Consider the following 24,398-nt stretch of genomic DNA (forward strand, 5'->3'; position numbering starts at 1 on the left):
CTGAGGGAAACGCTGGCTTCGCTCCCCCACCCCCAGCCTTCCACGCTGGCTCTCTCCCGGGTAGGAATCAAGAGTGTGTAGGAAGCGCTCGGGAGCAGCCCAGCTAGCCCACTGACGAGGAGGCCCACGGGCTCGGTGTGGGTAGTTGAGGAACGCGGCTGTTGGGAAGTGAAGGCAGCTACCTGCTGCACGGGAGTGTACTTGACCGTGTAGGTGTTGTCATGGTGGTCGATGATGTCCACATCACGCGCCGCATCCCCCTTGGCCAGTCCTGAGAACTGGACGTCCAGCTTGCCTTTGCCAGCAGCTTTGGCATTGACCGTGAAGTGGGTGGGTTTGCCAAGCTCAACACCTGAGGAAACATGGCAGCCATGTAGGGGCCCCTTGCCCCAAGCCTCCCTGTGGGCCCCCGACTTCCCCACGGGGTGCTGCTCATTCTCACCAGTGCGACTGAGGCCAGGGCCCTCAGCCTTCACCTTGCTGGCATCGTGGGAGGGCTCCACCTTGACCCGGATGGGGCTGGTGGGTGTGGCCTGCAGGGGGTGGGAGGAGACAGGCTCAGAGGAGAGCAGCACCCCAACACTCAGCAAGCAGTGTTAGGGGCTGGCAGGAGCAGCACCCACCTGGTCGGCAAAGAGGACCATAATGGTATAGCTACCGGCCCCGCGGGGTGTATACTTCACCGTGAAGGTGTCATTGTCATTACGGATGATGTCGAAGTCAATGTCGGCCTCAGTGGGGCCCACCACGCCAGGAGCACACTTGATGCCGATGCTGACATCACCTGTGGTGGTGGTGGGTGCAGAGGCTGGGATCGCGTAGGGACACCTCACCCCCGAGCCCACCCGCTTGGGGCAGGGCCTTACCCTGGCCGGCCTCTGTGCAATCCACAGTGAAGTACGTTGGCTCATGAGCCTTGAGCCCGGTCTTGGCTACTCCGGGGCCATACACCTTGACCTTGTTTGGGTGGCTACCAGCTCCCACGTTCACCTGCAAGGCACAGGGGCAAGTGCAATGGCATGACCGGCCTGGGGGAGAGGCTTTTTCACTCACTGCTGACAAGCACACGAAATGTGAGCACGAAGTGACTATCTGGTGCCGCGATGCCACCTTTAGGTGTCCGTGTATCAGGAGGAAGGAGACGACTCGTCCCCATGAACACTCGTCCTCGAATGTTCACGGTGGCACTATTCGCAACAGCCAAAAGGCACAGAACCCCCAAATGTCCATCAACAAAGAGATAGGTAACGTGTGGTCTGTCCACACACTGGCATGTTATTCAGCCCTAAAAGGGCGGCAGGTGCTGATTCACGCGAGGATGTGGGTGAACCGTAACAAGAGCATGATGCTGAGTGAAAGCGGCGAGGAACACGAGGCCCCATACCGGATGGTGCATCTACAGCAAACGTCTAGGACGGGCAAACCCACACAGCCAGGAAGATCGGTGGTTGTTTAGGGCTGGGGGAGGGGGAGTTGGAGGGTAGAGGGGTTTCTTCTGGGGATGATGAAGATGCGCCCCGCTTTGATTGTAACCGCAGCTGCCTAACTCTGGAGGTACTCAAAACCACCGAGCTGCACACTTGAGACGGGGGAACTGCGTGGCTGTCATCTGACACAGGTGGAGGACAGAAGGGAAGCAGGTGCCCCGGGGAGACGGGCTGCAGGCCCACTGGAGGCCCCGGGAAGGCCGGCTCACCCGGAAGGGGCTGTTGGGGACGTTCACGCCTCCCCAGGACACCACGGCCGTGTGCTTCACAGGCTTCCTGGGCACGTAGGAGCAGCTGTAAGTGCCGTTGCCGTTGTCCTTGACTGACGCCTCCACGGGGCATCCCTCATTGTCCTGGAAAGCGGGCAGGGACAAGCAGCCTGCCGATCAGCCCGGGCACCTGGCCACCCCACCCCACCCCACCCCCACCACGGGTGGGCACCCCACCTGGACTTGGATCCGGAGAGGGGCCTTCCCGCCATGCTTGGCATCCACCGTGAACTCGGCCGGCTTATTGACGGCCACACCCGTCTTCTCCAACCCAGGCCCGCGTGCCTTCACCTGATGAGAGGCCACCCAGGTCTCAGGCCACCAAGGACCCAGAGTAGCAGGAACACACCCCTGGGGATACCAGCCCAGCCACACCTCCCAAGGCCCCAAGCAGAGGCAGAAGGGGGCCGAGACCCAGGCCAGCAGTGCGTGCCCCTCACCCTATCTGGGTGGAAGTCCTGGGGCGCCTCACGGATGTCGGCCATGAAGGGGCTGAGGCGGATGTCCTCACTGTTGCACAGCACGTGCACTGCATACTCGCCAGCCTCCTGGGGCCAGTAGCGCACATCACAGGAGCCGTCGCCCTTGTCGTCACATTCAATCTTGGCCTGCGATGGGCCCTCCACCGAGAAGCCTGAGGACAGCCGCCGGTCCCATCAGCACCCTGGAACCCGGTCGGGTGGCCTCACCGCCCTCCGCCCCGAGGTGTCCACGTCACAGCCTCCAACCTACCCAAGGTGCCGACGTCGTCCCCGATGGCCTCCACCACAAAGTCTGCTGACTTGCCGACAACACCCCCTTCCAGCCCAGGGCCCCAGGCCCGCACCTTCTGATTGCCACACTCCGTGCCCACCTTCACCTCGAAGGGACTGTGAAAAGAGAGCCACGCAGGGCAGCGCTGAGGGCCCAGCAGGGAGAAAAGCGCGCTGCCTGGGCTCTGAGGGCTCTGCCCGGGGCCTCACCTGCGCCCAATGTTCTGGCCGCCCCACGTGATGGTGACAGTGTAGGTGCCGGGGACCATGGGGTAATACTCGAAGCCATAAACGCCGTCCCCCAGGTCCTTCTGCTTCACACGCTCCTCACCCTCTGCCCAAGACAAGGGAGGGCCTCAGGCCTGGCCAGCAGCAGCCCCGGGGTCTGCTGCTGCCCATCCCAGCCGTGGCCCAACTTACTGGGACCCTTCACGGTGACCTTCAGCTCCCCACTGCCCGCGCCCTTCGTGTACACCTTGAAGTCCGCAGTCTCTTTCACCCGCACACCCTTGGGCTGCAGGCCCCGGCCGACGGCGCGGCAGGCACCCGGGTTACAGGCTGTGGGTACAGGGCCGGCTAAGCCACTGGGAGCGGGCTGTGGGCGACCCCGCCCCCCACCCCCCGCCCAGGGCTGGGGGTCCCTCAGAACTTGGTCCCACGGGATGGCGAGGGACATGCAAGAAAGAACTGCAAGGGACCGTGACCCCAGGACCTGCAGGCCAGGCCTCCTCCCAGCTCCTCAACACCCGCCCCCCACCCAGCCCACCCCCTCCCAGAGGAAGACAGATCCAAGTACCGTTGACCCTGTGGGCAGAGCAGAGAGCAGCAGGTTTCTAAACAGCTGGAGCGAGCTCTTCTGAAGGTGAAAGCGTGGAGAGAGAGCCGGAGAAGGAGGAGGAAGGGCCCCAGTAGGGGATGACAGAGAGCCCAGACAGTGGAAGCATAGAGACCCAGGGGGCCAGGGCCGGGGCCGCACGGAGACTCGCCCTAGCTACCCCCTCCTGAGGAAGGCCCAGTCTACAGCGCCCCGCTCAGGGGGCGGCTGGGACCGGCCTACCTTGGCCAACAGTGACAGTGTAGGGGCTGCGAGGGATCGGCACGCCGGCAAAAGTGACGTGCACCGTGTGGACGCCCTCCATGGTGGGCTGGTAGCTGCAGCGGTATGTGCTGTCGCCCCGGGCCTCCAGCTGGGGCTCCACGGCGCCCTTCTGTCCCGTGGGGTCCTGGATCACAACGTCCACCTCACCCGTGCCAGCTCCTGCCACGAGGCACCGGCTCAGGCCCGGGCTGTTCCGGGACCCCGGCAGCTCCCACCTCAGACCTGCCAGCCTGAGCAAAACCCCCTCACCTGCCGTGAAGATCTCAAAGTAGGTGGTCTTGTTGGCAATGTTGCCACTGGGCTCCAGGCCGGGGCCCTGGGCAGTCACTTTGCTGGCATCACCCTGGGACTTGTCCACATACACCTCGAAGGGACTCTTGGCGATATGCTGGCCGGCAAAGAGCACGGTGACCTGTCCCCAGGAGGGGCAGACCGTGAGGGGCGAGCTCTGGGCCTGCCGGCCACCGCCTCCACCCCCCCACCTCCCCTGGGGCTGAGGGCTCACCTTATGAGTCCCGGTCACCTCAGGGACATACCAGACAGAGAAGGTACGGTTCTTGTCATTATTGGCTGTCACCTTTGCCTGTAGCGGGAAGGAGCGTGTGAGCCGTGCTCGGAACGGGGGCACCGCCGAGCCCACTGCGGTCCGCCGGGACCCCTACCTCCTCCTGGTGGCCGGCCGGGTCCTCCACATACACCAGCACCTCTCCCTGGCCGGCGCTTCTGGTCTCCACCGTGAATTCTGCCCGCTTCTTCACCATGTTGCCCGTGGGCTCGATGCCTGCCAGGCAGGGTCAGGGAGCCGGGAGCCGGCCGTCAGGGCCGCCACCTCACCCCTGCATCCCTCCCCTGCCGTTCGCCCCTCTCCCCGTCAGGCGGGCTCCGAACTGGGTGAATCGATTCCATGTGAATCCTGGCCCAGCACACAGCCTGCCCTCGTGCCCCCGCTGCATTCTTGCTGTGGGCCGGGCCCGGGTCTGTTTCCTAGTACCCTCACTCGGTCGGCCTGGGCCCTAGTTCCCGTGTTTCGCCCTGGCTGGTTTATCTCTGTTTACAGGAGAACGGCTGGGTCCTCCCTCCTGAACATGCTCCACCTTGCGCTGGTGACTCGCAGGCTTCTAGCCAAGTGGCCAGTCCTGAGCAGCCCTGGCCCACTTCTTGGATTCTGAGGGGGCGCTTGAGAACCTAGCCGCCACGTAAGCAAAGAGTTCCCAAGACCTCCAGGTCCCACGGGAACGAGGTAAGCACTCAGAGCATCCCTGCACCCCCCCCCTCACCTGGCCCGTAGGCGCGGGCTTTCTTTGGGTTTAGTTTGGGCCGCAGCGGAGCCCCTGGCTTCAGCTTGGCCTTGGGGAACTGGGACAGGTAGGTCATGACGGAGTGCTCGTCTACATTGGGATCCACGATCTCCTCGGGCGTGATCACCTAGCACAGACGAAAGACAGAAACCACGTGACCTCCAAGCCTCAGGCTCCCGGGACACGACACAGCTGGGCTGCCCGCTGGGAACGGGACCGCACCCCCTGGACGGCCTGCACGCGGCCGGGCGGGGGCGTACCTGAGGAATGCCCAGCCAGTCATCGGCCTGCTGCATGGCCTCCCTCGCGTTGTTCACGGGCTTGCTGGCGTCCCAGGAGTCCCAGTCAGGACACAGGCCTGCGGCACAAGGAAGGCTGGGAGGAGAGGGGAGGGACCCGCGGGCCCCCCGACGAGAGCGCTGCCCGTCACCTCAGCCCCCTGCCCCGCACCCCCTCGCCCCTCACCTGGGGCACAGCTGTCGACGAGGGCGCCCAGGGCCCTGCCGCTCTGCCAGTCCCGGCTAAAGTTGGTGATGGGCAGCTGCGGCAGCTTGTTCTGAATCCAGCCCAGAAGCCGCTGCTTGGGGGTCTGCTTCTTGGCTTCCTCGTCCTCCTCCTCATCCCACATGGGCATAGAGATGGAGTAGTGCAGGATCAGGGTCCAGATGAGGCCTAAGATCAGCTTCAGGTTCCCATCCACGATGGCCTTGCTGTCTGTGAGGAAATCGAGTGGCCGCACTGAGCGCGTAGGCGGCCAAGCTCGAGTGCCCCCGGGCACGCGCACGCAGGGCACCGGGCGCTCACAGGTGGCGCGGGGGGAGCAGGGGGACGGGAGAGCCCTCCTGAGGGCATGGGGTGTGGGTCGTGCCCTCTGCCCAGGGTCCCTGTGCGGGGTGAAGGAGACGAGAGAGACCTCTGGGGACGGACGGGGTGACACCCGCTGACACGTGGTGCCGATACAGTGCAATGAAGCGTGTTGCTGGGGGCCCAGAGGCAGCCCCGACAATGGACCCAGTCTGCAGACAGGGCCCGGGGTGGGGTGGGGGTGGCGGCTCTGGAAGAGCCCTTCTCCTGAAGGTGCTTTGCAGCTGCCTGCCTCCAGGGTCCCCAAGGAATCGGGCAGGGGGAGCAGCCTGGCCCCGGCGGGCCTAGATGCGAGAGAGCCCCTGAGCTGACCCTGGCACTGGCTGTGGACTGGGGCTGCGGCTGAGGAAGAGGAAAGCTGGCCGGCGGGACAGTTGAGAAAGAAAACCATTGCCTCAGGATGACTGGGTGGGCCGAGGGCCACGCAGGACAGGGGAAGTGGAGGCGTTGGGCAAGGACCCTTTGTGTGGAGGATGTGAGCCCTACCCCCACTTCCTCAGTGCCTCCCACCCCCCCACAGACCCAAACTGGGAGCAGGCCCGGGGTGGGGAGTGCGGAGGACACAAGAGCCAGTGCTTGGGTTGCGTGGCCCTGACTCACTGAGACCCAGCAGCTGGCCTGCCACCCAGGGTGATGGCCAGGACACATGCCAGGGAGCCCCTTCGCCCAGTCCGAGAAGGGCAGAGCTAGCCAGCCTGGGTGGGGCAGCCAGGGCCCCGCTTGGGAGCGTGGGTGGGGTCCCTGACTCCTGCTGCCTCAGCAGAGCTCGCCGGCGGCCGCCTGCCCTCTTCACCACCTAACGGGGCCCTGGGCCTCAGGGGGGTGGCTGCCAAACTCACCACAGGGGAAGCGGTTAGGGCGGGCACCCGGCACCCTGTCACCCCAGCAACCCCTCCAGGCTCTGGGCCCCACCCAAGGCACTTCTGGGTCTCAGCTTCCTCAGGGGTGGGGCCCTGGAAAGGGGAGGGCTCCGGGAGCCACCGGAGTCCTGCACCCCCATCAAAATCAGGAGAAAATACTTGTGTGATGAGTCAACTGGAGGGTGGGAAGAAGGAGATGGACGCCACCAAAAGGGCCATCAGTGGCAGGCAGCCTCGAGGACCGGCCAACCCACTCAGCGAAGCAGCCTCTCTGCTCCCAGACTGAGGCGTCCTAGTTCTGCACCCCTGTCTTGTTCTGTGCCCAGACAGCAAGGGGACGTGGTGGAGGAGGGGCTTTGGGGCTGCGGGTGAATGGAAGGTTCAGAGAAGACCAAAGGCACAGGCCTAGCCAGGGCTTCCCAGCAAGCCCCCACCTCAAGTCCTGCTGTGACTTAGGAGAGGACACATCAGGCCAAGCTCATCAGCCTCAGTCGTTGGGCTGGGCCCTCCCCTCAATCATCAGTAGGAGGCTGGCCTAAGCCCTCCTCCATCCCCCTCACAAAAGAGGGAGGGAAGAACCAGGGCCCGGGGTTGGGAGACAGCCCGATTGGATGGCCCCGCCCCATCCCACCCCCTTTCCCCAGCCCTGGGGCTAGCCTGCCCCCTCCCTCCCCTAATCACTGCTGCTTTCCAACATTTTTTTGCCTTATATGGCAAAGCTCTGGGAACTAGGCCTGCTCCAGCCAGCTCACAAGAGGAGGAGAAGAAGGGAGGAGGGAGGAGGAGACCCCCCCCAGACAGCTGGGGTGTGGCCTGCCTCCCCACATCCGGTTGCCCCCCCACCCAAGGCTCAGAGATGACTCAGCTTGGCTAGACTGAGGCTGGGACTGAGGGGTGGGCCTCATCCCCGACTGGCATTCCAAAGAAAGAGGTGGGGACCTGGAGACCTGCCCTCGGAGTGGCTGGGGGCATCTGAGTCTCCGTCACTCAGACTGAGGCTCAGCAAGGACCGTGCCGTAGGGACGACTAGAAGAACTGTAAAGAAAAGAAAGCTTTCCTTCTCTCTCGGCAACACGCTGCCCCCCCAGTGACCCACCAGTTCCGGTGCCTGTCTCTGAGCAGCCCCCATCTTGAAAAGAACCTGGGATGCCACAGTAGGTCCGGTCAATGCCAGCCTCACCAGCCTCACCCGTCCAGTGACACGGACACTAGGTTGGCGGTGAGCCCAGTGCACGCTGGAGTACCTCCCAGCCAACTCCTGCATTCTAGATGCAGAAAAGCAAGTCCTACATGGAAGCAAGAGTTTGGCCCAAGCTCAACGGTAACTTGGAGTTGAAGTAGACTACAAACCAGCTCCCTTCGCCAGCCGACTCATCTCACGTGCCCTTTGGCTAGCTATCATCCTCTGTGGCCCCGAGTTCCCCGAGGGGAGATCTAAACTGGGGGTTGGAACCATCTCCAATAGAAGGACCCATCTCCCAAGGCCAAAAGGAGCCAAGAGCCCTAGACAATGGGACCCACGAGCTCCAAGACCCTGTTTAGGAACTACAGGAGCGCGGGAGGCCAGAGGGCCCTTCCCAAACTGCGGAAGGGGAGGTGGTGGAGAGCCTGAGACTCCCCCTCCTCAGGGATGGGGCACTGGGCGCAGGGCCAGAGCCTGGCCAGTGCCCGCCTTCCGCAGGCCCTCTCCCACCGCGGGCTCGGTGGCGGGGGCGCGGCCTGCGGAGGATGTGAGCTCAGCCTGGGCGCGGGCCAGCCGGGGTGCGGCGGGCGGGGGCGCGTAGCGGTCTGCATGCCTGGCCGGCCTGCCAGCGCGCCTTTGTTCTCGAGGCCTGCGCGCTGGAGCCCGGCGGCCGGGGGGCAGCGCCGCGGCTTGGCGGGGGTGGCTGAGAGGGGTTGGCCTGGGAGAGAGGGGAGGACGCGTGGAGCCCCCGCCCTCGACCTCCCGGTGCCACAGGGGCGACCCGCGCCCTCACCGATGGACACGAGCTTGATGCTCTCGCGGTCCAGGAACTCGAGCGCCACCGACACGTTCTCCAGCTGCATCTGGCGGAAGGTGGGCCTCTGGTTGTGCTTGCGGTGCATCTTCTTCTGGCTGAGCACCTCCAGCAGTGCGATGAGCCGCAGCCCATCGCTCAGGTCCGTCTGCAGGTTGGCGATGCGCTTGCTCACGCACTTGAGGTGCTCGTTGCACCAGCGCGTGAACGTGTTCTGCTGGATCTTCTTCCACGGCGCGTCCTCCGCCAGGTCCTTCTCGGTGGCTGGCATCTCGGCGTCCCGCGTGTCGGTACCGCCGCCCGGAGCCGCGCCTGCCGCGCTCTGGCCCGCCCGGGAGTGGGAGCTACTCATTTTGAGGCGCGAGGAGCCGAGGGGCGGTGCTGCAGCCTAGGCGAGGGGACGGCCCTTTAATTAAAGTCGCAGGCACCTCGGAACACGCAGGGCGAGGCGGACAGCGGAGATTGTGCTGCGGAGAGAGCGAGCCCTTTAAATGCGGGAGGGGGGCGGGTTCCCTAGGGGAGGAGCCACAACGGGGCGGGGCCCCGGGGTGGGGCTTCGGGCCGCACCCTCCCCGCCCCGCCCGTCGGAATGCCCCCTTCAGCCCCCCAGTCCCGTCAGTTCGGACCCGACACCGAGGCTCCGGGGAGGGTCTTTGGGTCCCGAAGGGGGCAAGGACGCGCCCTCGCCTCATGGCCTCGCACCAGCGCTGCAGGAAACGCTGCAGCAAGGAACGAGTGAACAGCGTCTGGCGCCGTACCACTTGGCCGCCAGCGGGCACGCCATACAAGGGACTTTCTTTCCCCAAGTCCCCTGCGGGGGGGTGGCGGTGGGTGTTGGGTGAGGTGAGGTGGGGTGGCTCCTTCTCCCCGAGTCACCTGGACTCTGTGCCGTCCCCGCAGCCCCCGCAGCCCCCCGGCCCCCTCCCTACTCGGGACTCCCGCGCCTGGGGTTCCCCGACCGCCCCTGCAGCAGCGGGACGGGACCCGATCCTAAGAGCGAGCCCTTGGAGACCGCGGGTCCCAGGCCCGGCGCTGCTGCCAGAGCTTCACGCCCGTGCCCCCACGCCAGGGAAGCGGCCGCGCCACAACGCCTGTGCCAGGCCCACCTTCCCGCTCTACGCGGTCCTGGCCCGCGCACCTGCGCCCGCCGTCCCGCCGGTCCCCACCGCCTCCCTCCCTCCCCACTCCACTTGGGAGGAAATGGGGCACTGGGCCAGGAGGCCGCCAGCACTCCAGGAGCAAGCAGCCTTGCAAGGGACTGGGCGTGCCAATGGGCACTGGCAGAGGGCCGAATGAGGCGCGCAGACGGCGAGTGTACGCCTGACCCACCATGCCATCCACCTGGGGCGCTGGGGGTTTGCTCTCCTCTTGCAATGCCTGCCCCCCCCCCCCCGCCCCGGTAGTCCCAGGAGGCAGCCTGGTGGGGGGGGGGGGGTCGGGGCGCCTTCCAGACCCAGAGGGCCTGCTCACGAGTTCCAATAAGGGTTGGCAGGCTCTGAGTACTTGGGTCTGGGTGGGCCTCGGCCCCGTTGCAGCACAGGGGCGGGGGGGGGGGAGGGGGGTGGCAAAGACAGGGATCCAGGGTCCTGATGTGGGCGAAGCATGGAGGGCTGCAAGGGCAATGGGAAGCTATTCAGTCAAGATCAATTTTCTGGTCGATCGGTCTGGAGACAGTGGGAAGGCTGCCGTGGGGAGACAGAGACCACCAAAGGAACAGAGGCAAGAGGTCTTCTGGGGACCCTCGCTGCCACCCTCTTCAGTCTAGAGAAGCCAGCCTACCAGGACTCCTCCCAGGCCTGTGCGCCTCCCCTCTGCAACCTGTTCCCTTCCTTATGTCTTCTCTCAAGAAAGCCATGCCTCTTCCTCCTGCGTGCTTGTGAGACTGAACTGCACACTAGCAGGGTTTAAGTTACCTCCTAAAGACCAGTGCAGGAGGAGGCCCCGGGTCAGCCAGCAGGTCGTGCCCAAATATGGTTGACTGAAGTAGCCCCGGGAGTCTGTGTTACCCGCGGTGGGGCTGCAGTCCCAGGCAGCATGTCCCCCGCCCTCTGGCACGCTCGCTGTGGGGCTGCCTGTCACCCTATTGCGCTCCTCCCTCTCCCGACCACTTTCAAACACGCTTGCACAAAACTCCACGAAATGGTGTCTGGGACCTGGGCTGGGAGTGGCAGTGACAGCTGTAAAGAGGGAACCCATATGGACCCCTCCCTACCAGGTCCCGTCAGGACGATGTGAGATGTGACCTGGTCTGTCCCCATGCCCCACTGGAAAAGCAAGTTCCCAACGACAGAATGACGGGAAATCACTGGATTTTCTCTCCACTAAGTGCCATCCCACTGGGTCATCTGTGTTCATTCTGTAATCTTCAGAGACCAGGCAAACTAAGTCAGCACAACTGAGCGGTAGTCAGCCCCAGCAGAAAGGGGAACAGAAGCTGGGTATCCAGGCTTCCAGCCCTAAGCTTTCCCGGTTTGGGGGAGACCAGGGAGGTGGGTGTAGAGGGTTCTTGTCCTCAGGAAACACAGTATCGCCACCAGATGGCGCCCCGTCTCCAAGCCCCCAGATCGGGCAGCCCTCGGAAGCCAAAATCCAGCTCTTTCATATTTTCCCTTATTTGGAGTAGATTCTTGGACGTTAGACACACCCCGCCCCCACCCCACCCCCGGCCCTCAGACCCCAGGCCAGGCCCTCCCACATGGGCGCTTCAGCTGGGGCGGAAAGCTGCAGGGTGGCCCGGTGAGAAGAGACCTGGGCTGGAAAGGCAAGTCCAGGTGCCGCAGGTGTGGACACTCACTTCCTGAGCTCCCACCTTGACCGCTGGCCTGGAGCACGTGCAGGTGGACCTGCCAGGGGACTTCACCTACTTTTCCTGGACCCAGCTGACACAGGAATCTGGGGATGCTGCTGCTCACATCCTGACTGGCGCTGAACATCCAGCTCAGAGCCAACCTGGGATAGGGCCCAGCCGGGGAATCCGGCCCGTAGGAGGAGCCCCTGCCGCCTGTGCCTGGCCACACCCCTGCCCCAGCCCCCACGGAGCGTAGCTGCCCCGGAACCAGCTCCCCCGTGCCCGAGGCAGCTGGTGCCCTGAGGACTGGTGCCAGCGACGACCCCACTATTACCCTCCCCGGGGGTCATACTGGCTGCGAAGCGTCCTTCTAGGTGACCACTCCGTCTCAGCCCATACAATCTCCTGCTCTCGGGAGCCCTTCTTTCCCAGCAATGCAGTGGTTAGCTCATGGGCACCCGCTTAGCCCGTGTCCAGCCAAACACTCAGACACCATCTCTCTGAGGGACCTCTATGGCCCAGGGCGCCCACACTCCTGGGCACCAGCACGCATTCTCGGGTAAACTAGGGAGGGCAGCTCCTGGACACCGCATTCCCAGGTTCACTCCCAGCTGCGCCTGGCTCCGGCGCGATGCGCGCCGGCGCCCGCGTTCTCGGCGCCTCTCCGCTCTCCTTCGCCACCCCCGTTCCCGGTCCGCGAGCTGCGCGGTGACCGTCTCGCGCGGAGGCCTCACCTGCTGTCGCCGCGGGCGGCCCGCGACGGCGGGAGTGGCGCCGGGGTCGCCTTCGCGCCCGCGCCAGGAGCCTCGGGGTTCCGCCGGCGTCCGCTGCGCGCCGCGCGCCTCCACGCGAATGGGCCGCCGCTGCCCGCCTTCTTGTTGGCCGCACCCCCGCCCCGCGCCCGCCCCGCGCCCGCCCCGCGCCCGGCCCGGCGAGAAAGCCTTAATTGGTAAAATCGCCCAGGAGCCGGGGGGCGGGGGCGCGCCGCGAGCTCGAGCGCCGGGGCCGCCTGGCGACTCCGCCACCCCCCCACCCCCGATGAGCTCACCGCCCGGCGAGGTCCGCCTGGGGGTGGGGGTGCCTGCCTCAAGATCCCGCGGGGTCTACGGGGCCCACATCTCAGCTCAGCGGGAAAGGCCCCTCCCTCCAGGGAGCCGCCCACAGTCACGGCCCCCTGCATTTGCCCCAAGCCTGGGCTGGCCGGGCAAGTTGGATTCTGCCCCCTAGGGTGGGGGTGGGGGGGGCGGACAACAGTCCGCTGCAGGTGTTCGCTGAGCTCCGACCACCGGCAAGGCCACAGTGGGTCAGAGCCCCAAGCCCCGTGCCGAGCGAGCATCCCGCTGCCACCGATTTGGCCCCTGCTGGGTGCCAGGCCTGGCCTGGGAGCCAGCGGCAGAAAGACACCGATTCTCAGGAGCACCATGAGGTGCGGTCCCGAAGTCTGCGAGCGCCCAGGGCGGTGCAGCCGAAGAGCCAAGTATCGGGGCTCCTGTTCCTCTTCTACATGCCTACAGCCTGGCAGCTTCAGATTCGGCTCAAATGTCATTTCCTTGGGGAAGGCCACATAAAGCAGTGTCGTTTTAACATTTTGCCCACAAAGCCCAATAAGAACTACATTTTACATCCTGAGCCAGTATTATGTGCTTGCCCGTGCACACGCACACAGATTGACCCAAGTAACTGAAAGAAACATTTCACAAAATGAGACTTCTCCTTACTACCTGCAAAGCACTCTGATATTTTTTTATTCTATGCTACCTCATTAAAAGAAAAAGAGAGGGGCGCCTGGGTGGCTCAGTCGGTTAGGCATCTGGCTCTTGATTTTGACTCAGTTCATGACCTCACTGTTCATGAGTTCGAGCCCCACATTGGGCTCTGTGCTGACAGCGTGGAGCCTGCTTGGGACACTCTCTCTCTCTCTCTCTCTCTCTCTCTCTCTCTCTCTCTCCCTCTCCCTCTCCCCCTCCCTCTCAAAATAAATAAATAAGTAAACATTTAAAAAGAGAGAAAAAGAAAAGAAGAAAAGGAGGGATGGGGAAAGAAGTAGGTCATACCCGCTAAATGAATTTGGCCGTCCATCTGCAGTTTAACGCTAACAGCAAGGCGCTGATCGTCCTCCTGGCCTCCCTGCATTCATTGCTGCCTTTGCTGGCTCCACTGGCAATGACCTTCCACCCTGACCCAGAGTGGGATCTCCCAGCAGTGCCAGGGTCTCCTGCTGCTCCCTCTCGTGGGAACCACCCCCCCACACACACACACACACTGCTGGGGAGACCAGTGGATTTTTGTCACTTGATAGATGAGCGTGGATGGCCACCATGAATTCAGGCCTGTGAGGTGGCTGTGCCGGCGCTTATGGACAAGACTGTCCTTCAGGGATGGAAACAGACATTGCAATGGTGGAGCTCACCACGGAGGCTACGGCCACGTGGCCGGATCTTGGGACCCCCACCTCCATTTGAATCCTCTTTTTGCACTACTGCCTCCCTCCTCCTCCGTACATGACCCAGACAGGCTGGGGGGAAGCGAACGTTTGTACGGCGCCCGCTGTTCTCTGACAAAGGTTTGATATTGGTTGTGACGATCTTCCGGGTACTTATTTTCACAGTAGTCCTGCCCTTACGACTTTTGTTCCTATCTGAGCAATGTTTCAAAGTATTTGAATACCACTAGGTAAATCCAAAGTATCCTTAACATCCTTGAAAAGTTAAGTTTTATATCAAACTAAAGTATCAAGAAGATTCTGATCTTAAAACGTTAAAGAGCTCAGTCAACAATCGTCTGGCTGAAGTTCCAGAGAAATTCCTCCTCTTCTTTACCTCTGCACACCCTTCCCAGAAAGACTCTGCTGGAGGCCCAAGATTTCCCCCAACAGCCCCTGTGATGACTCAGAACCCCCAGACCGTCCAGGTCACTGTCCTGAGAACTAAATACTAGCCGTGGGGACGTCCATGTTGGAATTGCTGCACTGGCGATCCCTGCGCATAGTCGTTTCCCTGTCTAGGCCTCCAATTCCTCCTCTGTGTGATGGGGGTGGTGCAGAGGGCCTCTCAGCTCCAATGGTCAAGGGCTTTCCTGGTTTCTGGTGTCTAGAAGAGACCTGCACAGCAGTGGGGCTGGATTGGGGCTACAGGTGCCCGCGGGGTGGGCGCAGGGGACCGTCACGGTTCAGCCTCCTGGTGCCATCCGTGGCGGGACCCCATAGCAGGGCAATGGGTGGGACATAAAAGGCAGAGTGCCGAGGCAGGTGCCGGGGGAAGGGGTGTTCCTTGGGGAGAAGGCAAACCTAGAATTCCTTGACCTCATAAGGAAACAGCTCAGATCCCTACGGGGAGGGGTGGCGTGGAGGAGGACCGGGCCTCTGGGACAGGGGCCAGCACTGCAGAAGAAGGCTTGGAGAGGTGCTCGGGAATCAGATCTTGCCAAAACTCACAATTCCATGAGGCAGCCTCTGAGCGCCCCGAGCCCGAATGCCATGTGTTTCCCTGCTCTGAAAGATGAACAGCAAGCCCCCGCCCTGCCCCGGCTGTCCCCTTGCTGCTGCCATGCATTTGTCTCGGCAGCCACACACCTCCGCCTCCGATTTTGAGAGACAGAGCAGGCTTTGCGTATACTCTAAAACCCAGCCAGCTGCAACTCTTCTGGGGGTCTTTGCATGTGCTCACATCAGGACCACATCTCCTCACCACTCCGTGTGTGGCTACCTCTTCTCCACCCCATGACTCACAGAGAACCAGTCTGTGACCCTCACCAGCTGGACCTAGCAGCCTGGGTTTGACCAGAGCCCTCCCCTCGTCTCCTGGTCACCAGCTGTCATCTGACATCAGACACAATACCTCCTCTCCCTATGCTCCCAGCTCTGGCCCTACCCAGGGAGGAGTACATCAGTTGGACCGACACTCCATGAGCTGGCTTCATTCACGATATGATTGTTATAATCACACCTTTGCAATCTCCCCAGGGACAGCTCTTTATTGACCAAGGCCCCCACTATTTCCTAATAGCAGTCCACGCTCTTCCACAGGCCTTGAAGCCCTCCATGGTTCGCCCACATCAGGACCCCGGATCCCTGTCTTTGCACCTGCCCCTGTGCTGCAACGGGGCCGAGGCCCACCCAGACCCAAGTACTCAGAGCCTGCCAACCCTTATTGGAACTCGTGAGCAGGCCCTCTGGGTCTGGAAGGCGCCCCGACCCCCCCCCCCCACCAGGCTGCCTCCTGAGGCTACCGGGGCGGGGGGGGGGGGGGGCAGGCATTGCAAGAGGAGAGCAAACCCCCAGCGCCCCAGGTGGATGGCATGGTGGGTCAGGCGTACACTCGCCGTCTGCGCGCCTCATTTGGCCCTCTGCCAGTGCCCATTGGCACGCCCAGTCCCTTGCAAGGCTGCTTGCTCCTGGAGTGCTGGCGGCCTCCTGGCCCAGTGCCCCATTTCCTCCCGAGTGGAGTGGGGAGGGAGGGAGGCGGTGGGGACCGGCGGGACGGCGGGCGCAGGTGCGCGGGCCAGGACCGCGTAGAGCGGGAAGGCGGGCCTGGCACAGGCGTTGTGGCGCGGCCGCTTCCCTGGCGTGGGGGCACGGGCGTGAAGCTCTGGCAGCAGCGCCGGGCCTGGGACCCGCGGTCTCCAAGGGCTCGCTCTTAGGATCGGGTCCCGTTCCGCTGCTGCAGGGGCGGTCGGGGAACCCCAGGCGCGGGAGTCCCGAGTAGGGAGGGGGCCGGGGGGCTGCGGGGGCTGCGGGGACGGGACGGAGTCCACGTGACTCGGGGAGCGCGAGCCACGCCCAGCGCCTCGGTCCCGCGCGGCTTTCCTGTCCTGGCCGGTTTCTACCGGTTCGATTTGCGTAGGCACCCCCCCTACCTCCTCCCTTCTGGCCGTGACACACCAGCCGGTGACGCCTCGGCCGCAGACCCCGCCCCGCTCCCACGTCCCGACGAGCCCACGCTCTTTCCTCTCGCGCGCAGGCCCAGCTCCCCTCTCGAGTCCCTCCCGAACGCGCCAGCAGGCGGTGTCTCTAGAGTCGCTGGCCCCGCCCCCTTCCCGGGGCGCGCGGCCCCGCCCGTTCCCGCGGCCGGTCGGGCGTGCGCGGTCCGGGCTTCCGCGCACGCCCCGCCCCCTTCTGCCTCTAGCCTATCCTGCCCGTTTGTGACGTCAGGGCTCGTCAGGCCCGCCCCGCCTGCTCCCACGGCCCGACCGATCCGCACCGGCTGCTGCTCGCGGCCCGGCCCCGCCCCGCACAGCGCGCGCCGCCCGCAGAGCCCGCGGCCGTGACGCGGGCGTGACGCGGGCGTGACGCGAGTGCCGCCGCTCCCGAGGCCCTCGCGCTGTCCCCGCCGCGCTCCGAGGCAGCCGTAGCTCGGCCCGCGTCGCCAGGCCCCGGGCCGCCCCCGGGTCCCTGCCGCCCGCCGCCCGCCATGGACGACTACGCGGTCCTGTCGGACGCTGAGCTGGCCGCCGTGCTGCGCCAGTACAACATCCCGCACGGGCCTGTCGTGGGTACGCGGCGGCGAGCGGGCCCCCTCCCCGCGCCGCCCCCGGGCTCCCGGCCCGCGCCCCTGACCGCTCCGCGTCCCGTGTCTGGCCAGGTTCCACCCGCAAGCTCTACGAAAAGAAAATCTTCGAGTACGAGACCCAGAGGCGGAGGCTCTCGCCCCCGAACTCGTCCGCGTCGTCTTTCTCCTATCGGTTCTCGGGTGAGGCCCCCGCCCCAGAGCCCCACCTGGCCTCCCGTGGGGACGGGGCTTGGGCGCCACGGAGGCCGGGGTCGGGAGGGTGCAGCAGGGGCGCCGGCCGGGAGGGAGGGGCACGGGGGAAAGGAGGGGGGCCTCGGGGGCAAATGGTCCCGGCCCCCCCCCCATTCAGACTTAGACTCGGCATCAGTGGACTCGGATATGTACGATCTGCCGAAGAAAGAGGACGCCTTACTCTACCAGAGCAAGGGTAAGGCCGGGATGGGCCGGGCACCCAGCCACCTTTATGGCACTCCCTCAGGGACCCTGGTGTCGGGGGGGGGGGGGGGGGGGAACCTGGGATCTCGACTCCCATCACCCTCGGCAGCCCTAGAGGGGCGAAACAGTGCCACAGGCTGGCAAATGGGATTCAGATTAGGTCCACTGGGCCGAGGTGGGGCACTGCTCTCCCCTCTGCTACCCTGTCCCCCACCCCTTCCCAAGGCTACGGTGATGACTACTATGAGGAGAGCTACTTGAGCACCAGGACTTATGGGGAGCCCGAGCCTGTGGGCGCCTCGAAGGGGTTCCGCCAGCCCCCAAGTTCACTCTCAGACACAGACACCTTTCACCACCAGGTGAGCTGGCCGTTGAGCACTTGGGTGCTACCTGAGGGGGTCGTAGCTGCCTTCGGATAAAACGGGGGGGCTGCTGGGACAAATGGTGGCCCCCCGTGCCTCCAGAGAGGTGTGGTCAGCAGACACCTTCCTGGTCAGGACCGTTCTTTGGGGGCTGTCAGAACTGTTAAGAATAGAGCACTTGTGGGGCACCTGGGCGGCTCAGTCAGTTAAGCGTCTGACTTCGGCTCAGGTCACGATGTCATGGTTTGTAGGTTTGAGCCTCCTGGTCAGGCTCTCTGCTGACAGCTCGGAGCCCGGAGGCCGCTTGGGATTCTGTATCTCCCTCTCTCTCTGCCCCTCCCCATCTCACGCTCTGTCTCTGTCTCCTTCAAAAATAAATAAACATTAGGGGCACCTGGGTGGCTCAGTCCGTTTAGCGCCCACAACTTCGGCTCAGGTCATGATCTCGCAGTTCGTGAATTTGAGCCCCGCGTCGGGCTCTGTGCTGACAGCGTGGAGCCTGGAGCCTGCTTCGGATTCTGTGTCTCCCTCTCTCTCTGCCCCTCCCCCTTTCGCGCGCGCGCTCTCTCTCTCTCTCTCTCAAAAATAAATAAACGTTAGAAAAAAAATTTAATACAAAAATGAATACACGTTAAAAGAAAAAGACTAGAGCACTTGGGACCGGCCTTCCACCCTGATCTGGGATCTAGCTTTGAGCTCTTTCTCGGAACTTCGGGGCAGAAAGTAAGGTGCAGGCAGCCAGGACAGGCGAGGAGCAAGCAACAAAGCCCTACAGACCCTACAGACACAGGGCTCGGACCTCAGGAGGGTCCCGGGAGGGGCAGGGTCTGGGCCTTTAAGCATTGGTCAGAATAGGCCGGTTGGGAGAGTTTGGACTGAGGGAGAGGACAGGCCACGCCGACCTGCCTGCTGGTCTCCTTTCCTGACTCTCACCTACAGGTGCGTGAGGACAGTCTTTTCTCTTCTGAAGAGGAGAGCAAGGATAGGTGAGTAGGAGGGAGGACCAGGCACTGGGTGTGATTCCAGGCCCTGGCGCCCCCCCCCCCCCCCCCCCCCGCCGCCCGGCTCACCTGCTCCCCTCTCTGCCTCAGGGAGCGCCCCGTGTATGGCCGGGACGGTGCCTACCAGAGCGTCGCGCACTACCGCCCTGTGTCCAGCGTGTCCAGAAGCTCCCTGGGCCTATCCTATTATCCCACCTCCTCCTCCGTCTCCCCCATGTCCTCCTCTCCATCTTCCCCCACTTCGTGGCTCACTCGTCGAGCTATCCGGCCGGAAAAGCAGGCCCCTGGGGCCGGTCTGGGCCAGGACCGCCAGGTCCCCCTTTGGGGCCAGCTGCTCCTGTTCCTGGTCTTTGCCGCCTTCCTGCTCTTTGTTTACTACTCCTTGCAGGCTGAGGACGGCAATCCCTTCTGGACGGAGCCCTGAGGCTCTGGCTTCGTGGCCGCCTGTTCTCAGAAGTCCTGGCTGACTGCCTTAGTAGTGTTTGCTAGGGGAGGGGGTGGGGGCTTTTCTGTGTGTTCTGGCTTGGGAGCGCCGGGCCTGGCCCCGGGCACCACCGGGCCTGGCCCCGGGCACCGCTCGCTCCCCTCGTTCTGCGGGGTAGGTGGCAGGCCCAGGCCCTCCGTGGCACGGTGGGCTTGGGCAGGCCTTCCTCTGGAGCCTTCTGGATCCTTCCTGCTTGCCTCTGACCCTTAGGGCCCAGGAGGGCAAGACTCTTCTCCCGGAGAGGAGAACATGGTTGTTGTCGTTGCATGCCTCCTGTCCGTTGTCACCTCGTTGGGGGGGTCAGCCAAAAGACACCCCGACTTTGTTTTCGTGGACACGCAATAAAAAGACCATTTATTTTTAACGTGTGGGCTCCTTCTGCTGGGTATGGGTCGGGCTCCCCTGGCTGGGGGCCTCCGGGGTCGACATCTGGCTTTGTTGCTTCTCCCCTTTTGCTTTGGGGTTGGGGTAGGGATCGCATGCTACCCGTAGGCGTGTTTGCGCTTTACTTATAGGGTCCCTGACTCCTTACCCAAAGCTGCTGTAACTACTTAGGACAGTAACTGCCACCACGGGGCACGGAGAGCGCATTTGGGAATGCAGGCGAGGGCACGGGCACAACGCTACTTACAGAGGCTTTAACCTCGGAGAGCTGACAACGGGCCTCAGTGTCCAAGGGCAGGGACGTGGGCAGGAAAGGAGACATGTTTGTTTGCTGGGGTTTCTCCTGGAAAGCTGCTTGCTTAGTGGCATGCGAGCTCACAGTACTCAAATGCCTCATCGCCTCTGGGTCTAATCCAACCCCTTACCTGGCTATATTGTTGCCTATCTCCAGGTTTTCTGCCGGGCTGGGGGGTGTTTCATAATCTTCAAAGTTGACATGTATATATATATATATATATATATATATATATATATATATATTTTAAAGATTTCGTACACCCAATGTGGGGCTCGAACTTACAACCCCGAGATCGAGTCACATGCTCTACTGACTGAGCCAGCCAGGTGCCCCAAAGTTTACATGTATTTTTAATTTTATTTATTGACTTAATTTTAAGAGAGAGAGAGCACAAGCCGGGGAGCGGCAGGCGGTGGGGAGGGAGAGAGAATGTTAAGCAGGCTCCATGCTCAGCATGGAGACCGAATCAGGGCTCAATCCCACGACTGTGGGATCATGACCTGAGCCGAAATCAGGAATCGGACGTTCAACTGACTGAGCCACCCAGGTGCCTTTACATGTAGTTTTTAAAGCAAGTGCTAAGGAGCCGGAGGGCAGCAGACTGCGTGAGGCCCTGCATCCTGGTTCTGCATGCCGGCTGAGAGGAAGGCGCAAGGGGTGGGGGTGGGGGGTGGTCCGGGCAAGCACTCCAAGCGCTCAGGTGGCAAGCAGAGTCCCTGGCACGGGTCCCTGACGGGTGGGGCCCTGGCATCAGTGCCTCACCTCTGACCAGCTCCTTGCTTGGGCAGTAGGACTCGGCCAGGCCTACCTCCCTGGGCACAGCACCCGCGGGCCCCTATTTATGGTACACGATGAACTTGGGTCAGGGCTGGAACTGGGACCCCCCCCTACCCCGTGCTCCTGATCATTTCTTTTTCCTGCATGCTAGTGTTTCTCCCACGTGTGTGTGTGTGTGTGTGTGTGTGTGTGTGTGTTTTCTTAAAGTAACACGTGCATTTAGAATTTAGGGAACAAAATGAAAGAAATAAATGGCTTCTCATTTTCTCACCACCCCCACAGCTCAGCCTCCCTTGTTTGCTCCAAGCCACTCCCACCCCGGCCCACCCCCACCCCTGCTCCCCACCCCTCCCCCCCAGGGCCCAGCCACTTTCGGGGAGGACTCCCCAGGCTCCCTGCCTCTGCCCCTTACCGTCCACCTAGACCCGGCTGCTCTGGGGTGGGTGGTGGGCACGGACACGAGACGGTGCCTCCTTCCTGATGACGAAGGGGCCTGATGATCAGATCAGTGAGCCCATGTCAGGTCGCCAGTGCACCAAGACCCCAGAGGGGCACAGTGATGCAACTCGTCTCACCCACTGATCCCCAGTCAGGTGTGTTGAGAGGAGGGACTGACCCTGCCTGGGAGAGCAGCTACCCCACGGGCACTTGGCACCCAGGCAGAGACGCAAGTGAAGCCTAGCGGACCCAACATAGGGCCTGGGGGAGTGGCGAGCTTGACGTGGTGACACTCTGGAGTGGCTGGGGCAGAGTGAAGGCACAGCGGGAGGCGAAGGGGAGCTGAGCTTGAGACATCCCAAGGAAAGGACAGAGACGGGGCATGGCTTCTGGACGTGATGGCCCTCTATAGGCCTCTATCTGGTGCGGGAAAGGGGGCGACAAGGTGTGCTTGGCAACCACTGTGGTTTCTTGGATGCGAGAAGAGAGGAGAGGGAGGAAACGGTCCTACCCATGTGACGCAGTCTCCCCCTTTCCATTCATTTCTTCCCCGAGGTGACCTGCATTCACCCCCCTGTGGCCAGGTGGAGGATTGCTGAGGACTCTCACAGTCCCTAGAGAGCTCCCCCTTTGAGCCTCCTGCCCTAGGGCTCAGAGACACCCCTGTCACATGCAGTCTCGATAGCTTGGGAGCATACTGGGCCTTCCCCAGGACTCCACTTCAAGCCTGGCCCCCTGCCCCAGGGCTCTGTGGGTCCCCGTGGACTCCCACACCTTTCCCAGTGCCCTGAAGGTTCCGGGCCTCCACGTGCTATTGTGCCCCATCCCTAGCAGGCACCCGAGTGCTCTCTACTGCTCTGGGGGCCCTGATCCTAAGGCTGTTGATGGCTCCGTGGGGACCTGCTGGAGCACTGAGCTTCAAAGTCTCTACTTAGTGCTCTCTAGGACTCTGGGACTACCTCTGGGAAAGCTCCCACGGGCCCCCGTCCTGAAGTTACCTAGGGCAGCTGGGGTTCCAGGATTCCAACTCCCAACAGCTCAGGTCATCCTCCTTCCCCCTCCAAGGGCTTGCGAGGTGGCCAGGGGCACGGTAGGGGGACAGTAGCTGCCCTCGGTCCAGGGCACAGCGGCTGTGCTGGTACAGGGATGTCAGCCCCGCTGGAAAGGAGAGGCCCCGGCAGGCAGGGGCTGCCAGACTGGGCACAGCAGCATCCCAGGACAGGGACAGAGAGGAGGGCCCTACAAACGTGGTCTGCAAGGAGGGCCCATGAATGTCCAGGGGAAGAGGAGGACCGCACTGGAACAACATAGGACTGGGCCTGCCTTGACACGCCCACTGGACAGAGGCCAGCAGCTACGGCTAGAGAGGGCAGTGGCCAGGCTACTTGGTCCCAGTGCCTCCACGAGCATATACTACCCCAGGCCTTAAGACCCTAACAGATGGGAAAGTCGCACTACCTCCTCACTGTTCTGGAAACTGGCGGCGGCCCTGCCACCCTAGGCGCCCGGTGGCCAGTCCCGGGCGACACCGCCCTCTCAAGGCAGGCCGCACGCAGGTGAATAAAGTCAGGCCCCACCACTTCTGCGGGGCATGCTGGCCAGGGTCCCCACAGGACAGCTCCAGAGCTGGGCTGAGCTGAGGAGGAGCCCCTGTCCCTCCCTGGATGCCACATCCTGTCCAGGCAGCTGTGACAGACGCAGGGAAGCAAGGGCGAAAGATGCCAGCCTGGGGGTGGGGAACAAGCCCCGGGGGGGAAGGCTCTGCGCACGGAGGCTACAGGACAGACCCGGCCCTGCCCAGGCAGGGGGCAGAAGGGAGCAGGACTGGGGCTCCATCCCTGCAGAGGGCTCTGGGGTAGGACGGGCGCATGGCACCGGGACTCTGTCCTACGAGCGGCAAGCGGGCTGGGACCCGGTGCACTGGCAGAGTCCCGGCAGGACACCCCGGCCGCCAGGTGCTAGGAGGAGACAGGGAGGGGCAAGGCCCGGGCCCGCCACCGGGCTCACACACAGGGTGTGGAGGCCTGGTCACCTGCCCGGAGCCAGCGGGGATGGTGGCCCAGCCCCGCCGCACCCGCACCAGCGCCCAGGCCTTGCCTGCCAGGCGGGGCGCCAGGAGCAGAGGAGCGGTCCCCGCCACACGGCGACCGCAGGCTGGCCCCATCTCATCTTCGAAGTGTAGGGACGGGACCGCTGGCCACCCCAGTGGGGAGCAGCACGCCCCCCGCCCCCCATCCTTGGGGTCCCGTCCGCTCTGAGTCCAGGCAGCGCAGGGCAGGGGGAAGCTGACCAGCCCCACCCCACAGCCAGCCTCCAGCCGGCCCCAGCCACACCTCTGCACCTGGCCCTGCCTGTCGCCCTTCTGCCCCATCGCCCGCCGCCCCCCATCCCCCCAAAAGAGGCTGGAAGGGGACTGGGGTGAGGAAAGGGGGGCACCCGGCCCCTCAGGGTGGGTGGGGCTGCCGCTCACGGGAGCCAGCGAGGGAGTCCCAGCACCTCTTAGTCCGGGGCCCCTTAGGATTCTGTGGGCCCACCCCAGCGCGGGTGGCCACACCCCGCTCCAGGGCATAGGGCCAAGGTGCTCCAGGGCAGCCCCGACCACGGAACCCCGGCGGAACCAAGGGAAAGAGGATGGGGTGGCCGCTAAGACAGGGCCAGCGAGCACGCAGAGCAGAGCAGAGCGACAGGTGCCCGCCACAGGCACCTCCCGTGCGCTCAGTGCTCTGCAGCTCTGGACGGTCTCCTCCCGCTCCCGCTGCGGTGGGTGTGGGGGAGTGGGCCCATGGCAAGTGCAGACGGGTCCCCCAGAGGGTGGGGTCTCCTCCTCCGGGGCAGGTGCGTCCAGGGGAGGGCGGTCCCCAGCTGGGGCCGCTGTGCTGTGCGGCTCAGAGGTGGGGCTGGCTTCCGCCGCCTCTAGCGCTCCCCACGGGCTCCCCACGGGCTCCCCACCGGCCGGGCCTCCAGGAGCCCAGCCAGGCCACTGGCGGCGGCGGGGGCGGGGCTGAGCAAACCACTGAGCCACGCGTGGGGTGGGGGGTTGCCCTTGAGCCGGCACACCTGCTGAGGACCGGCCGGGCACAGACGTCCTCGGGCAGAGACGGTGAGGTGCAGGGATGGGCACCGAAGGTGGGTGGGCAGGTGAGCGGGCGCAGGATCTGGCTGCCGGGGGGGGGGGGGGGGGGGGGGGGGGGGGGGGGGCTGCGCCCACCCACAGGGCCGGCCACCAGGGGGAGCGCCTGCGCGGCCCTGTGAGGGAAAGGGAAGATTCCGCGCCCCTCCCCGCCCGCCCACCCCCGCC

At 63.9% G+C, this 24,398-nt stretch overlaps 2 protein-coding genes across 4 annotated transcripts in view; one reads left to right on the forward strand and one right to left on the reverse strand.

Moving 5' to 3' along the window:
• FLNA (filamin A) overlaps positions 1–12,302 on the reverse strand; it is a 25,792-nt gene extending 13,490 nt beyond the window's left edge. For 2 of the 3 annotated variants that reach the window (XM_027053201.2, XM_027053200.2), the window contains exons 1-19: positions 12,149–12,302; positions 8,606–9,093; positions 5,371–5,619; positions 5,166–5,263; positions 4,885–5,032; positions 4,270–4,388; positions 4,113–4,190; positions 3,857–4,019; positions 3,566–3,766; positions 2,929–3,066; positions 2,719–2,842; positions 2,489–2,625; positions 2,197–2,390; positions 1,934–2,047; positions 1,697–1,840; positions 867–990; positions 624–784; positions 443–533; positions 183–352 (exon numbers count right to left, since the gene is read on the reverse strand). In XM_027053201.2, the coding sequence (XP_026909002.1) occupies positions 183–352; positions 443–533; positions 624–784; positions 867–990; positions 1,697–1,840; positions 1,934–2,047; positions 2,197–2,390; positions 2,489–2,625; positions 2,719–2,842; positions 2,929–3,066; positions 3,566–3,766; positions 3,857–4,019; positions 4,113–4,190; positions 4,270–4,388; positions 4,885–5,032; positions 5,166–5,263; positions 5,371–5,619; positions 8,606–8,978 (2,826 nt within the window). In that variant the 5' untranslated portion in view covers positions 8,979–9,093; positions 12,149–12,302. The remainder of the gene's footprint in view (positions 1–182; positions 353–442; positions 534–623; positions 785–866; positions 991–1,696; positions 1,841–1,933; positions 2,048–2,196; positions 2,391–2,488; positions 2,626–2,718; positions 2,843–2,928; positions 3,067–3,565; positions 3,767–3,856; positions 4,020–4,112; positions 4,191–4,269; positions 4,389–4,884; positions 5,033–5,165; positions 5,264–5,370; positions 5,620–8,605; positions 9,094–12,148) is intronic. The other variant, XM_053201886.1, reaches the window with a different exon arrangement.
• A 4,368-nt stretch (positions 12,303–16,670) lies between these two features.
• On the forward strand, positions 16,671–19,257 carry EMD (emerin). The gene is made up of 6 exons (XM_053201889.1): positions 16,671–16,904; positions 16,994–17,101; positions 17,271–17,348; positions 17,582–17,715; positions 18,658–18,704; positions 18,810–19,257. Exons 1-6 carry the CDS (start codon positions 16,823–16,825, stop codon positions 19,141–19,143), a joined length of 783 nt encoding a protein of 260 aa, XP_053057864.1. The 5' UTR covers positions 16,671–16,822; the 3' UTR covers positions 19,144–19,257.
• Positions 19,258–24,398: the final 5,141 nt, after the last annotated feature.

Source organism: Acinonyx jubatus, chromosome X (assembly GCF_027475565.1).
Source record: "Acinonyx jubatus isolate Ajub_Pintada_27869175 chromosome X, VMU_Ajub_asm_v1.0, whole genome shotgun sequence".
Lineage (NCBI taxonomy): Eukaryota > Metazoa > Chordata > Mammalia > Carnivora > Felidae > Acinonyx > Acinonyx jubatus.